At 44.5% G+C, this 15188-nt stretch overlaps 1 protein-coding gene across 1 annotated transcript in view; it reads left to right on the top strand.

The window, feature by feature from the left end:
• Nucleotides 1-4972: 4972 nt before the first annotated feature.
• The window catches only part of Lis-1 (LisH and WD40 domain-containing Lis-1), a 59146-nt gene continuing 48930 nt past the window's right edge, over nucleotides 4973-15188 (top strand). Inside the window, exons 1-2 of the mRNA XM_077655536.1 lie at nucleotides 4973-5116; nucleotides 6017-6154. Coding sequence (XP_077511662.1) covers nucleotides 6117-6154 — 38 coding nt within the window. The 5' untranslated portion in view covers nucleotides 4973-5116; nucleotides 6017-6116. The remainder of the gene's footprint in view (nucleotides 5117-6016; nucleotides 6155-15188) is intronic.

Raw genomic sequence — 15188 nt, 5'->3', positions numbered from 1 at the left:
TCAGGTGGCGGCTGGTAACAGCCTTCAGCTGCTGCTGGATCATTTTAGAATTTTTCAATTTTAGAGCCCCATCTCCAAAGGGTACAAGCGCCACTAGGATGTCACTGATGCCATTTCGACCAAAAGAATCCAAGGGCAAACTTTTGGCCAGCAGGCTGGCGAACCAGGGGGCCGGACCCCCACCCGGGGAAGCTAAGGACATTGCATTAGGCCTAAGGTGACACTGACCCTAACTATCGGCTCAGCAATAAAAAGCACCTGGCCAAAACCCCAACACGTGGAACGGCCTCACCGTAGAAGGGAGTCCTGAGGAGGCAACACGATCAAAGACAGGAACAGCGGCAGGAACCGGCAGATGGCTCTGCAGGGCCATGACACTTCTTGTTAGGCGCTTGTCGTTGTCTTCTTCTTTATGCGCCAGCCTCCGAGGATTCTGGAGCCGGAGGCCAGTCTTACACTCCAAATAAGTGCAGTCCACATTTACTCTAGCCGCATGGCTCTTGAAAATTGAGTGCTTTAAGTGCTCGCATACTGAAAATCTGTGTGTTCTGCAAGTGTGATTTGATTCGGCATCCAATGCTCTGGCATTGTGTGTGTTTTCGTGCCTTAGTTTTGCATATTTGTCCATTTTCATGCATTGGCTGTTGCGTCATTTACCCGCCTGCTGTTTTCTGCGTATTGGTGCCAAAAGCACAAAACCACATGCGCAATTTTGGGAAGCTTTCATGACAGTGTCGTGTAGAAATGGATTGCAGAATCTGCACACTTCTGTATGCATTTTGCATCCTTAGCCTAGCAAGAACTGCTTACAAGAGTTGCAAACTTTAGAATACAAAAGCGTGTGGTAATGCCAAGGTAGCTTATCAATCAAAAATTATTTCTAAACTAGTACTTCATTTGCATTAAGTTCACTTTCGAAAGTTGCTCTTAGCACACTGTTGAAATCATCAGCTTGGGACATGCACTGCAAGGGGCCGGGAAGCAACAAATACAATAAATGTATTGCATAACAAGTGCATGTCTCAGAACCTAACCCTGTGCGGCATGGCATCTACGATTGTGCACAAGAATTTTCAGTCATTTTTTCGAAGTATTTGTAGCTGTTTTCACGAAGTCTGTGATGCCGGCTACATTTGAAATCGCTGCTGGACAGACTGGTAGGGTTATTTTGTGCCTAGAAAAAAAGATCGCTTTTCGGAAATAAGGAATATAGATGAATATCGCGAAGAGCTATGGTACGTCTAGGAAATGCTGTTTGGGGCTGGGCTGTGTCCCTTTTCTTCTCTCAATGGAATGCTTTACTAGAGGAAACTGCACCAGAGTTTTCATTGCAAAAATAGCTTCAGATTGTAAAGAAAATAAGTGGACATAAATGTGTTTATTTTTTTTTTCAAGATTAGGTCTGCAAATCTGTAAGCTTGGAAGTGTGTACCTAGTACTTTTGCTTTTGCACTTCAGTCCCTTATGGGGAGATGGAAATGTAGAATCAGTTAGACTGGCTCAAGTACGCGATGACCTTTGGAGCTCCGGTCGCGTGTGGCTCATGAATGTAGATCACTGCACTGGTTTAAAAACTGTTCATTATCATATCATGTTTGACACAATGAATTTATCGCTAGACAAGCTATCATTGGTTATAGTTCTTATGTACTCCCTTGGGCAGTTCAGAGGCAAACATGTAATTCCGTCTTCATCAGCCATCTTAACATAATTTCTTTTGACACCAAAACCCTGCCGTAAATATTAGCCTTTTTTTATTTGTCCACATAGCCATACCACCCAATGGACCATTGATGCAAGGAGGTCATGATAATAAACTGTTCGAAATACTCAAAAAACAACAGAAAAATGGAAATCAATTTCATGTAAGGCTGAATAGAACATGTTAGGAGGCACATTGAAAACTCCTGTGTGCACCCAATTCCGCTCATAAATGGTGAGAGAAAAGAGACAGTGAGCAAAAATGTTGGCGCAACAGTTAAGCTATAAAAACTTTCTTGTGGTGATCATTTCTTGGAAGAATAAAGCAGCGGAACTTTACATAAATGCTATCAATGCCATTTTCATCATAAGATAAGGTGTGAACAAAGGTTTTTGTCTTCAAAACTTTTTCTGTTATTAGGGAACATTGTATCCAAGTAGGCTCCTATACTTCTTATCCTTGTACAAAAATCATATACTCACTGACGAAATGTGTGGTGTGGCTGCAGATAATTTAGATTTTATTTTCTTTCCCAGAGTGCATGATCATGTCAGGTGAAAAAAAAAATCAAAACAATTATATCTATTCTGTGCATTTTTATTTTTCATGAGAGTATAAACAGGGCAATAAAGAGGCGTTTTCAATGGCACACTTACTTTTTGTAATGAATTGACCAGTTGTGAGCTGATAATTATGGTAAAAGAGGGAAATTTATTTTTAAACAATATCTCGATCATTTTTCTCAATAATATAAATGGAACACAAATGATCTGCCGTGCGCACACTTTTATATTTGTTAATATCTCGCAAACTAACCTTGATACATCTATAGGTGCATGTCCTGCTGCTGGTCTAAATAAGAAGGCATATACCGCTCCCATCAGTGATCACAACACCGTTCCAGCATGTTAATGCTTCCTGTAAGAGCTATGCTCCGTTCCATACATCAGGTGCAATGCTATGAAAGGTACAGAAGAAGTCCACACAAAAAATAAAGGGAGCCATGTTACTCCGTGCTTGTTCTGTGGCCGAGTGGTCTAAGACACGAGAAAGCGACAGCGTGTAGTCAGCAATAACAGTGCATTTAATCGAGCTCATGACAAATGTGTCATGTAATAAGCCTGCAGGCAAAGCGTTCACCGTGTTTTGTTCACCACAAAGAACTTACTACTTTTTGGTTGCGGATGCAGCAGTGCTAACAAGATAACAAGAGCGCTAGCTTTGACAGCGTTGCGCCTAATGTATGAAACAGAGTATCGTTGTGGTACTCTGTCCTACAGTAACAGCTGTTAAGCGCACGCTTTCTGGCATTGCCTATGTAACACGACGCCACGTGCCAGCATGCAGTGATGTCATGCATGGCATCACTTCAACATGCCATGGCGACGCGTCGTGCTGAGTGATGTAAGTGACAGCATATTGGCGTCACATGAACTTCAGTAGACTAGAAGACAAACAATAATGAATAATGATAATACGTTCACCACTGCAAACAGTGGTTAACAGCCGTTGCTGAATTTTGCATTACACATTTGTAACCGTACTGTGAGTTTTTGTTGCATTGTTTAAGCAATCTGAACAATCTGAATGTGCGGTAATCTACTTTTTATATTAATTTGCTGACTTCTGTAAGCTTCTTTGCACATTTTGCAATAGTGGTTGCACATGCCAGTTATACTTAATTTTAATTTCATAGAATGCTCTTTTTTGGTTTGTTGATTGTTGTTGTCATGCTTTTTAATTATTTGACTTCTTTGCCTCCGAGGACTGGTCAAATTAGATTTGGGCAGTATGCCGCAGGTGGCATGTACACCCTAATACTTAGCAGGCCGCCGCAGTGGCTCAGTGGTTATGGTGCTCGGCTGCTGACCCGAAAGACGTGGGTTCGATCCCGGCAGCTGCGGTCGAATTTCGATGGAGGTGAAATTCTAGAGGTCCGTGTACTGTGCGATGTCAGTGCACGTTAAAGAACCACAGGTGGTCGAAATTTCCCGAGTCCTCTGCTAAGACGTCCCTCGTAGCTTGAGTTGCTTTGGGATGTTAAACCCCCATAAACCATAAACCAAACCCAATACCTACCAAACTAGTGGTGCATTATTAACATGCCAAAGGAAGAGCAACATTCTGCAAATTGTAGCTCACGTTCATAAAATCTTCTGTAACAGCTGTGACAACAGATAGCACAACACAAATATAGTCTCTACCTTGCAAGGTGAATATATTAGTTATAAATTTAGTCACTGATGCTGCACTACCAAAGTTTACTTCAAATAAAAATTGAACGTTTGTTCCCGTATGACTATGTTGATGTTTGTTTGGCAGCAAGAGATGCAGATTTGTTGCTAAGAAAATTGAATTTAAAAATGGAACATCTTTTTCCCGCCACTGGCCACAAAGTCATGGCGTGATTGATGAAAATGACTCTGTGATTATGCCTGTTTCACATTCAAGCGGAAACGTCAGCGAATCCTGCCGCCGCGGCGGCTAGAGCGGCTAGGTTCCAACAGGTTGAAAATTTTTCGCTGCGACACGCGCCACTCAATTGCTCAGTCGCTTGCCTATGAACCAGACTTCTGAAGGGGGTGGCGACAGTGGCGATGTGAGCCTCAGAGATCCACAACCACCAAGCGTTGACGTCATCGCACTTTGCTTGCGAAAGCGGCTGAGGGCGGGGTTATCTAGCTTTATTTCGATTCCTGGCCTTTCGAATTTCGTTTTTTTATTATTTCGCACACTTGCCATAAAGGCATAATTTAGGTACGCTGTGTACTGTAGAAAATCATGCATGTGAGGCGTTTTCGTGCAGGAGCCGGAGAAAGCTTTTTTTTTTTTTTTCAACGAACTTCGATAAATTAATATTTGTAGTCGATGTCCCCTTCTAAAGGTTGTGTTTGGGAAATACTGACAACTGCAGTGCAGTAGTGTTAGTGTAGCGTTCTTGTTTTGTACTTTGCAGATTAGCAATAAACCCCAAATAATTCCGCATACGTATGCAGGCGTGATCTGTGCGCACGTAAGGCAAAGTAGCACACATGCATGACAACGATTTGAACAGAAAGTAAAGTACCAGGAAGTGCCAGCGTCGCTGTTGCAATGGCTGCCATTCTAACGCATTTGGGGCGCTGAAGAACCGAAACTGCTTCCGCTCGCATTAATTTCGATTTCCACGCTGTGTGAAAGAACGCGACTCGGCGCGCCAGTTCTATTGATTTGGCACTCTCGTCTAGAGTCGCGCCAGACGGGAAGCGGCGAGAGTTCGTGCACTGGTTGCCCGCTGTTTTGCTGCTGCTGGCGCTGGTTGGCGCTGCTGCTGCTGGTGCGGAGCATGGGATTGTGGGAAGTGTGGTGACAAACGAATGTGTTTCTCTTTAAATCTCGTTTTTAGGGAATGAATGAATTACTGAACACCACCAGGTGAGTGCTTTTGGGAGCCCTTTGACTGCCGCTAGTACCTGCGCAAAATTTGTCGCCAGGAAGGAGCGCGTCCGCCGTCGACAACGCTTTTGTTGCGGCCGGCCGTCCGCTTGATAGGACTGCCTTATGCCCTAGGCCTAAAGACATCAGCGGGCAGCTGAGGAACGCGCTCGCCGACGGGCATCTCGTAGCCGTCTCCACGTCTGCTCAGATGCGTGGATCCGTTCGGCTAGGGCCGAAACAGCCGCTCGAAGTCTAGACGGTGCCTGCTCTCTTCGTCGCACCTGTCAGTCGCAGATTTCGTCGAAACCGACGGGAGCGTACGGATGCTCGCGAGAGAGGAGACCGCTGCCAGCCTACGCAAACAGGAATTGTTTTCTTGCTGACTCTGGCCGCGTGCGAACAATCGGTTTTTCTCGGCCAGTGAACGTCCCGCCGTGCTCGTTTCCCAGACGCGACTGACAGTGGAAGCGCGTTCTCGGGCGACCGAGCGTTACGGAAGCTGCGGCCAGTTGCGTTTGTTGAGAAAGTCTCGTACTATGGAACACAGCAACCTTCTCGTTGGCCACCGATTCGGTCCTGACGTCACCGGGATTCGTTAGAGCAGCTGTTGGCTGCTGCGGGCCCGAACGAGCAATAACACTTGCGTAACTGAACGGCGGCCGAATAGCATGTTCTGCGAGTGTGGGTCATCTTGACGGGGAAAGGAGTGGTGGGGGGGGGGGGGCGGCCCGTCGCCGCCGTACCGCTCTACGCCTAATTGACGGCGCCCAGGGGCTCTACCCGCGCGGTAGGCGTGCTGCTTGGAGGCAGGGTCGAGGTTTCGCTCAGATCGGGGTCGGCGGCGGGGAGGGTTCACGGTTGCCGGTCTGACTCTGTCCCCCGCTCCCTGGTGCCAAGGTGGAGGCAGCAGCCTTGAAGCCGGACCGCCAGCTCCTCGACCCCTTCGTGCCGAAGAGGAACCGCTTGGATTACGTGAACACACAAACGCTCCCGGACTATGAAAATGGTGTTGTCGCAGAGACAGAGAGAAGAACTGTGAGTACACACGTTCGTCTGCCTCTTTTTTTTTCTCTACCTTGTCATGTGCGCGCTGTCCATCTGGCCCGCGGGCACTCCCGCTGCGATCCGCTCGAGCGAAAAGACGCGCGCTCCTGTGGGAGCGCAGTGACTCCCGCGAGCGTGTGTGTGTAGCAGTCTCGCATGACTTGACGCTTTCCCGGTGCTGCTTTGCGTTTTTCTTTCACCCCCGCTGCGCGCGAGGGCAGCTGGGCGACCTTTCCGGCTACTCGCTTTCGCTGCCGTCTGGGCGCACATTTCACTGTAGTACGGTGTTGCCAGAAACGCTCCGAGGAAGGGATCCCCGGCGCCTGTAATCCCGGTCGGCATGCTCGGGAGAAAAGAGCTAACACCCGTATGTCCGAAACCGGTTACCAAGGATTAACGGCCGAGTGGATATTGTGTCCTCGGGGGGGACCGAGGACCCCCACCGTGGACTGAGGAGCCTCCTCTTATAATTGTGGTCGCTCACGCGTGGACGGTAGCAGGCATGCGGTAAACCTCCAGGAGAGGGTGGGGGGGAGCCGCTTGTTTTGGTCTGCCAGAGGTGGTGGCATCGCGGCCGTCTTTTCCCCCTCGCCAAGGTTATTGTGCCCCGCTGTCCGAGCATCGATCCTTGGGCGCGTACCGTTTGGGATGTGTTCCCCCCTCGCAAAGTTGGAGAGTGTATTGCTCAAAAGATCATGCGCCGGTATGGTTGTGGTGCGTTGAATGTCGGCTACAATCACCAGAGAGAGAGAAAAAAAATAAGAGCGTAGTCTTTAGTTAGGCTGGAAAGTGGCATGCAGTGTGCATGAAAAACAGCCTGTTTGCATTCAACAAGCCAAAGTCATGTGTCTTCATCCAGAAGCGGAGTAAGAAAAAAAAACTTAATTGACATCACCATGTTATTGCCACCACTAATTGCTGCGCAGGAAAGCATGATGTTCATTGTCAACAGAATTCTTTCCCTTGCCAGATAATTTGTCCTTAAGATTTGGTGACTCAGGTTGGGGCAGCCTTGGAATTGAATTTTTGAGGTGCAGTGTTACTGGGAGACTGTGACAGTCACAGTTGTTTCAGATGATGTGTTAGACATTAGTATGCATGGTTCACCCTGTGGTAGACCCCTGCGACCACTAAATGATTTATAACTGAATTTCTTCACGAGGCTGTTTCGGTTTCAACAACCAAACGATGGCTGTGACGTGCAAGGCATGTCGAGGTCATGTGAGGCATGATAAAAGCTAATAATATAAACGCTGATACATAGGTTTAAATCTCTGCAACCCTAAAGCCAGCCTGCTTCAAGATGTGGAATGACAATTGAACTATCAGATGCGATATTACAGCTTTTTCATCCCTCACATCACCTACGCACAAGTCACACGCCACAGCCATCGTTCAGTTGATGAAACCAAAACAGCACGAGAGAAGTTCAATTATAACTTTTTTTAGCGGTTGTAGGTAAACATTAGGATACAGTGATCCATGTTTTGTAATGTCTTATGGATCATTACAGAGAAGGAAACATGCAAAAATTAGGTGTCTGTAGTCCTATAGAAGCAGTGTTTGCATGTTAGGGGACATGGCTGCAATTGTCCACCATTCAGTAACAAATTGACCCAGAAAAAAAAAAAATGCTTTTAAATTGTAAAAGTAGTGTGAATTGTGATCTATCATTATGGCCTTTAAAGTTTTTTTTTTTTTTTTGATGCACTCAAGTGAACTTTGTTTTGGTTGCCTGTTGCTGGCTTTTTCTCTTCATGCTGCTAGGTTGTTCAAGGTGCACTAAAGTGAATTCTGAGCTCGTCTTTTTACTGAGGGAACTAGATCCGCATGCTCCAATCATTCTTAGAAACTTCGAATTATTGTCCTGTGCAGCCAATTTTCCTATTAAATCGAATTAAATGTCCCAGCTCTTCCCTTTCTTTTTTTTAACTCGCCTACGAAATTAGGAGTCGAACAACGCGTAGAATGCCTTTCAGCCACTCGTGGTGGCTTGCTGCTCTGCCATCGGCGGAGTGATACATAAAGCAAAGAGCCCAGGTGCATTTTTATTTCCGTGGGCATAATTTGCGGCTATGTTGCCCATGACTGAAGCTGTTTATTCGCGCAAACCTAAAAAACAAGATAAAAGCGAAATCGAGTGGCTGAAAGTATGCGTTGGTTGACTCCTCCTACTTTCGTAGGTGAGTTCAAAAAAAGGTGGGAGCTAGGACATTTAGTTCGATTTACTAAGGCAATATGTCACAGAGGACAATAATTTGAAGCTTCTAAGAATGCTTGGAGTGTGTAGATAGGCTTTCCTCTGTAAAAAGACAATTTCAGAATCCTCTTTCGTGCACCTTTAAATGCATGCTTAAATTCTAACCTTACCAAATGTCTTGCGCTTTCCTTCTTTATACTTAGCCTTTCGCTCTTCTGCTAAGAAATTTGGTCGATAGCTTTGGTTTGGGCCAGGGGTGCATTATTTGTCTGGAAATGTTCAACTCGTATTTGGTTTCCAGAGTGATATAAGCTCAAAGTCTGCAAGCAGTGTTTGGGGACTGAATAATGGTGCTTAAGCAGGAGAGCCGGTTTTTCAGTGTTTGGGCTAACCGCTAGATTTTGGCGGAGTAATTTGCAGTTAAAATAATTAAATGGAGAAATAAATAAAAGCCTTTTTCCTGAAACATGTCTCGTGCGCCTTCTCAACTAGCCTTGCACTGACCACTAGTGCTTTCCTTAGCCACATTTTCCTCGTGCTCGCAGGTGTAGGAGACATTACTGGTAAAATGTGCAAAGTGCCTTGCCAATTAGCCCTGCATCTGTGTGCTGGGCATCCCCTAAAATTGTTTGGGCAGCCCAGAGTGGATACCAGCTGTGCAAAGGGCACTGCTTCCCAAGAAACATGATGCGGGGCCAGGAGAGGCACAATTTACTCTGAGTGGTCACGAGCAGGCCCAGATCCCTGGTTGCCGTAGTGTGGCTACCAGCAGGGGCGTTTGAAGCTCTGTTGCCTTGATGTTTTCTTTTCTCACTTTCCATTGTGTCTGACTCAATTTGGGCTCATTCACCACTGTGCCTGCATTTCTGCAGATCTCTGCTAATCTTCCTTCAGCATCTTTTTTTTTTTCATCCTGTTTGTTTGCGGCCAGGCTCCTTTGAGTGGCCCGAGGACAATGGGAAAGCCTTGCGGAGGCTGTGAGGGCCAAGCACCTCTGAGCGTCTCCTCCCTGCTCACACATCTCTTCTTCCTATCTTCTGCCTCTGAGAGGGAGAGATGGAAGGGGAGGGAAGGCTTGACAATAGAGGGGCAGCTGCCAGGGAATTTTTTTTTTTCTGCATGTGAGATAGTGTTTTTGTAGTTATTCAAAACAGTTCCTCAGTGCAGCGTGCCAACAGTTTGGCCTGTTTAGTAAACTGCTAGCCAGGTGTCGGGGCCCCTGATGAAAAGGGTTTCTAATTGTGAGTTCTACATATCATGAACGGATGTGGTGACTCTATGTGCTGCAGTTATCAATGAGCAAAGGTCGGTGCCCCTTGTTGACTGGAATGCTGGAGGCTCGAATTCCCTGGGTTAGGTAAAGCTTTAATGTTAGCTTTTCATGCTGCTGCAGTTCTGCTTCTTCTTTTAAAGAAGTTGTGCATTGTTAATGGCTCCTGTGCATGGTTCATTGAACATTAACCTTGTTTGTTGGACTTGGGTAGTAGTGAGGTGTGTGGCCATTGATGCTCCTCATTGGACACATTTCACTATGAAGAATTGCTTTCTGCCATGTTTGCAATGGTCTGTGAAGCATTGCTTTGTTTTTTTTAGTGATGGGCAGCATGAAATTTTTTCCTTAAAAACAAATATTCTTTGGCAACAAAAATTAGCTGCTTATCTCATCTTGTGTAGCAGGCATAAACATGACTCTTGTAGGCATACTTTTCTGTGCTGCCTCTTGCGTGGGATACTTTAGTTTGTTAGGCTCTACGTGATCACAGAAAGGTGCTGCTTATATACACTTCATGCCTGTAAAAATGTTTGTGAGCTTACGAAGGCTGCATTTTCCACCTTTGTTTGCTTACAGCGGGTAAGAATGAAGGAGAGGTTACAAAAATGAACAGAGGGAAATATTATTTTGTGGAAATTAGGAACGTTGGTCGTGTATGTATCGGATAAATGCGAGCATGCCGACCTTTTTGTAGAGGAACGCTTCTGTTGCTACCAGCTGGATCTACTTTGAGTTTGCGAAGACCAAGCTTTTTTATATTCTCTGCACCGAATGCCAGCGCTTCTTGTGCACTGCTGAGACTGAGGTAGAGCCTTACATCAATGTTGGGATTTGAATGAATATCGAATGCAGTTGGGTAGCCACTATCCTGTCTGAGACGAAGTCTGGTTTAAATGATTTAAGATAACTGGGGCAATGAAATCTTTCAGGGGTGGTCTTGGTAAGCTGTGGTTACAAAGCGGATCACGAAAAAAAACTGTGTAGCCCGTTTTTATTTATGCAGTGAACAACTTATTTTTGTCGAGCTTAATACTTTGCTAATTCGGCTTAAGTTGCGGTTTCAGGGTATTTCGTGCGCACTAAATTTCGCAAAGCGGAGATAGGTACGAACCTCATCTCCGCAGGTGTGCAGATTTTCGACTGCTGCAGAGGCAAGAATTTTGCGCTCTTGTGGCAGCAGTTGTTGCACAAATTCAGCAGTAGATAAAGACGGAGCACACTAACACCTGGTCTTCCTGGAAGACGATACTTCGCAGTGAGAAGCTCTCGTAGGGCTGTTCCACTGAATGGATGACAGTATTCTGTGGTCCTAAGCAGTGCCGAAAAATAACATAATTCCCAAGTGGGATTTCAACCACCACCGGTATAAACAGTGAGTTCTGTTTTTGATGCCTCGGACAGTGAGGCTGTCGCTGCATCCTCACAGTAGGTTCATGCATACCTGGTCTTGCTGTCTATAATGAAGGAAAAAAGTGAAAACATATTGCAAAGACGCAAGCTTATTTTGGCAAATTATTGTATGCTCATTAAAAATGAAACATGAGAGTAGCACATGCAGCAATTAGTTTTTAACAAGAGTTCTCCAGTTACCAGTTGCACTGAAGTAGTCCAAACCGAAACTAACTGGAGTTTCCTACCCCTGACCGGGAGCCAAAGCGTGTGCAGCAGCATGACCCAGTCGTGTGAAGCCGAGTGCAAATATGATAGACTTCGTAGTGACACCGAGCTCCGGCAACAGCTTCTTGGCAAATTGTTCGTGTCAAGCCACAAGCCTAGCCATGGCAAATTTTTTAAAAAAGTAATTCAAATGCCTACTGAATTTCGCAACCTCAACCAGTGCCTATAAACATCCATTTTCTTTATTAACTTTGCCTGTTCACCCGGAAAATGCAGAATCGAACTTGAAAAATTCATCATAAGCTCTGCTGGATTTTGTGCGCAGTGCTGGATTCCAGACGAGAGGGGCTGGGCATAAAGGTGCAATGAAAGGGTAACCGAACAGGAACGTGGGTGATGCTTTAGAAAGATTACCCCTTTGAAGGGACATTAAGAACAGCCCCATCCGGCTTTTGTTCTTGGTAAACATAGATTTTATATACGACTCTTTTTGGTTATGTTGACACTTGTCTAGGAGCAAAAGATGCATTTGTTGTTAAGGATATCATTTTTAAATTTTCCCGTCATTCGAGTCATGACATCTACATTTAACGGGACTCCATGGTCATCATTTCGGAGAAAATGGCAGTGTGGCCTAGTGCGTCGACTTGTGCCATTTTACATGGAACATTGGCTGCTGGTGGCGACACCTGTATTTAAGGGAAGACTCCGGTCCTTCTAATTATTAAAGTTATCATAATGAAATTCTTTCTCTTGTTTTCAAAAATATTTTCTCTTGTTTTCAAAAATATTTTCTCCCACCCTACCATGTGCTTGCTGGCCTGGTTAGCTCAGTTGATAGAGCAACTGTTGCACTGAAGCTGTGGTCCTGGGATCAAACCCTGGACCAGGATGGATTGTTTGACTATGAAGTTGTGGAAGCTGTGTAGCTTTCCTTTGCAGCCGTATGGCTGTGCTTGGGAAGGTGCAAATGAGTAATTGCTACCTTGTTATAATTGATTTCAGTATATGTCACTTAGTTTCTCTTGTACGGAAACTTAACTGAAGCCTAATTAGGTATTTTATTTTTTTGCGTGTTAAGACACTATCCCTCAATATTTTTGGTTCAGATTGATATGGAACTGTAGCCATGGGCCTACCATGTGGAGCTTACGCTATCTATATTGTTATTGAGGGACATGATCGTATAAAAATGTTAAATTACGTTGATGCACCATAATTTTCATATAATTAGATGTGATTATTGTTCACATAATTTCGTATTTCTCTCTCTCTCTTTTATTTTGTGAAATCAATACATACAAACTTGATTGGACCCATTGTCTGCTTGGCTAGTAAAAGGTTCATATACAAGATATTCACAAAAGAAATAGCAGACATTCTAAAAAGTACAAAATGACGTTTAGGACTATAATCATAGCATTGCAAATACAGTATTGTGCATTTTTATCGTGAAGACTTTAAAAAATTTTCTCCCCTCAACCGCTGGCTCGTTTACGGTGAAACTGCACACAGAGCTTGCGTATTGTGGTAATTTTTGTATCATGTAAGTTTGACAACAGTACTTGCTTAGTTGAGCCATGCACGATGCAAAAACATAATTGCCTGCGTCGAGATCGGCTAACCGAAACACGCAAACGCCATTTTTTTGCTGAAGGGTGGCAGTGGCGCCATCTGTTTCCTGCTGTCACCCTCCGATGCTTTCGGAGAGTCACGAAAGCAGACGATATGAGCTTAATTGTATAAAGTCACTCCGCAGAAAAAGAGATCAAACAATATTCTTTGAAAGGTAAAGCCTCGTTATATCAGTTGTTTTGATATTTTTTTCCTTAGCTGAAAATGTTGGAAGCGCTTCAGTTGAAGCAGACGAAATGGCCGGAACTGTGTAATCAAAAGGTCCGCGCTTCTTGCCACGCTCGTCTCGGCGTCTTGTCGTGACGCTTTCCACTGCAGGAAACAGATAGCGCGACTGCCGCCTTTTTTTTTTAATTTTGATTCGCCGATCTCGACGCAGGCAATTATGTTTTGCATCATGCACGACTCAACTAAGTAAATACCATTGTCAGACTTGCTACGATACAAAAGTTACCATAACACGCAACCTCTGTGTGCAGTTTCACCACAAACGAGCCAGCAGTTGAGCCGGGAAATTTTTGAAAGTCTTCAGGATAAAAATGCACAATACTGTATGTAAAGCGCTGAAATATTCTGAAAAAAAAAAAAGGCAAGTGCAAGAGGCAAGACAAAAAAGAAGTTCACAAATGCACAAAACCGAACACAAACGTATTTAGTGTCACATTTCCAGACAAACAAGAAAAATGTTTATCAGTACGGCCGAAAAATTGTTTGAGTTTGATGTCTCTGGGAACTTCATTCCATATCTGGGTACCAGTGTATTTTAATAGTCTTTGACCGTAAGTGTTGTGACATGGCGGTAGGTTAAATTATTATTAGTGGCAGATTTTTGCTTGTCTCAGCAGTGATTAAACAGAGTAAGAGGAAAGGGATCATTAGTTCTTATTACTTGAGCCGAGGTAGCTGGCCCGGGGTTAGGTCCTCCTGTCTCCAGCGGTCGGAGCTTGGGGCATCCCGTGAGCGGGGCTGTACCATTGGGCAATCTTGGCGCCCTTCCTGTCCTGGCCAGGCAGGCCAGCAATGGAGTCAAGACATTCGAAGGATAAGAACAAAAAACTCGCTGCCCCTATTCCCATCCCTATGCCCATAACCCTTTCCTGACAAGCATACAACCTACACATTTTACCCATCCTCTCCGTTATGTGCCATGGGAGATCAGGGGAGTCTCTCCAGGCCCACTCCCCCGGCTATGGGTCACTATGTAGCTTCCCCCCCCCCCCCCCCCCCCCCCCCATTTTTTTTCCGTTTTCCCCACCTACGAAAATTACACCATTGCCCTTGGGCCTTTTCATTTATCTTCAGATTTGATTAAGCCTGTTATACATCAGTGGTGCAGGCAGGGGCTTATTATTTTTCAATCTTTTTAGGTTGCCCCAGCCTAATATATGTCCTTAGTTTGTATGCAGGTGATGCCAGCAATATTTGCAATTTTTGAGAGTGATCGGCTAGGGTTGGTTACCTTTGCTAAGGTTATGGTACGAGCGGCATGTTTCTGCAGACATATAATTGGTTTTAATTACGTTTTGTAGGTACCCGCCCCATGTCTCCAGAGCGTAACGCAAGTGACTATGGACAGATGTGAAATACAATATACGCAAAATTGGTGCACGAAAACATTCCCATGCCTTTAGTAAAATATGACAGGCATAAGCTAATTTAGAGCAAACATTTTTAATTTGTTGCTTCCAGCGCATATCCGATCTGAAGACGACACCCAAGTACTTAATGTGGGAGACATTAAGCATATACTTACCATTAAAGATTAGAATTGAAAGGATCACAGCTAATATTCTTTTTTCTTTGAGTGAAATAAGGTATAATTTCTTTCTTTCTTTCTGCTTTCTTTCTTTTTATGTGTTAAATGTGAGCTGATTGTTTACGAACCACTGTGTAATTTTCTAAGTTCCTCATTAATTTTGCCCTCCAGTTCCTCTAATGTATCTCCTTTAAAAAATAGCGCAGTGTCATCAGTGTGTATAACAGCTTCAGAACAGTTCAGAAATGATGGAGAGTCATTAATGTACATAGAAAAAAGGAGGGGCCTGAGTACAGAGCCCTGCTGCATGCCAAATGTGATTTTTTTGAGGAACGGAGATGGAAGTTTCTAACAACAACACATAGCTCTTGATCGGAAAAGTCATTCTTGATTAAATCATAAATTTTCTCTCTTAAACCATTAGTTTCTATTTTCTGTAATAATGTAGACTCACCCACAAAAACAGCCTAGCTCTATAGTTTAGTTCTTTTTGAATTCAGTGGTGTATGATTGCTTGGTCTTTGAGGAAAGGAAATGGCACAGT

The sequence above is a fragment of the Amblyomma americanum genome, chromosome 2, assembly GCF_052857255.1.
Source record: "Amblyomma americanum isolate KBUSLIRL-KWMA chromosome 2, ASM5285725v1, whole genome shotgun sequence".
Classification (NCBI taxonomy): Eukaryota; Metazoa; Arthropoda; class Arachnida; order Ixodida; family Ixodidae; genus Amblyomma; species Amblyomma americanum.
This window is presented reverse-complemented; position numbering and strand designations above follow the sequence as displayed.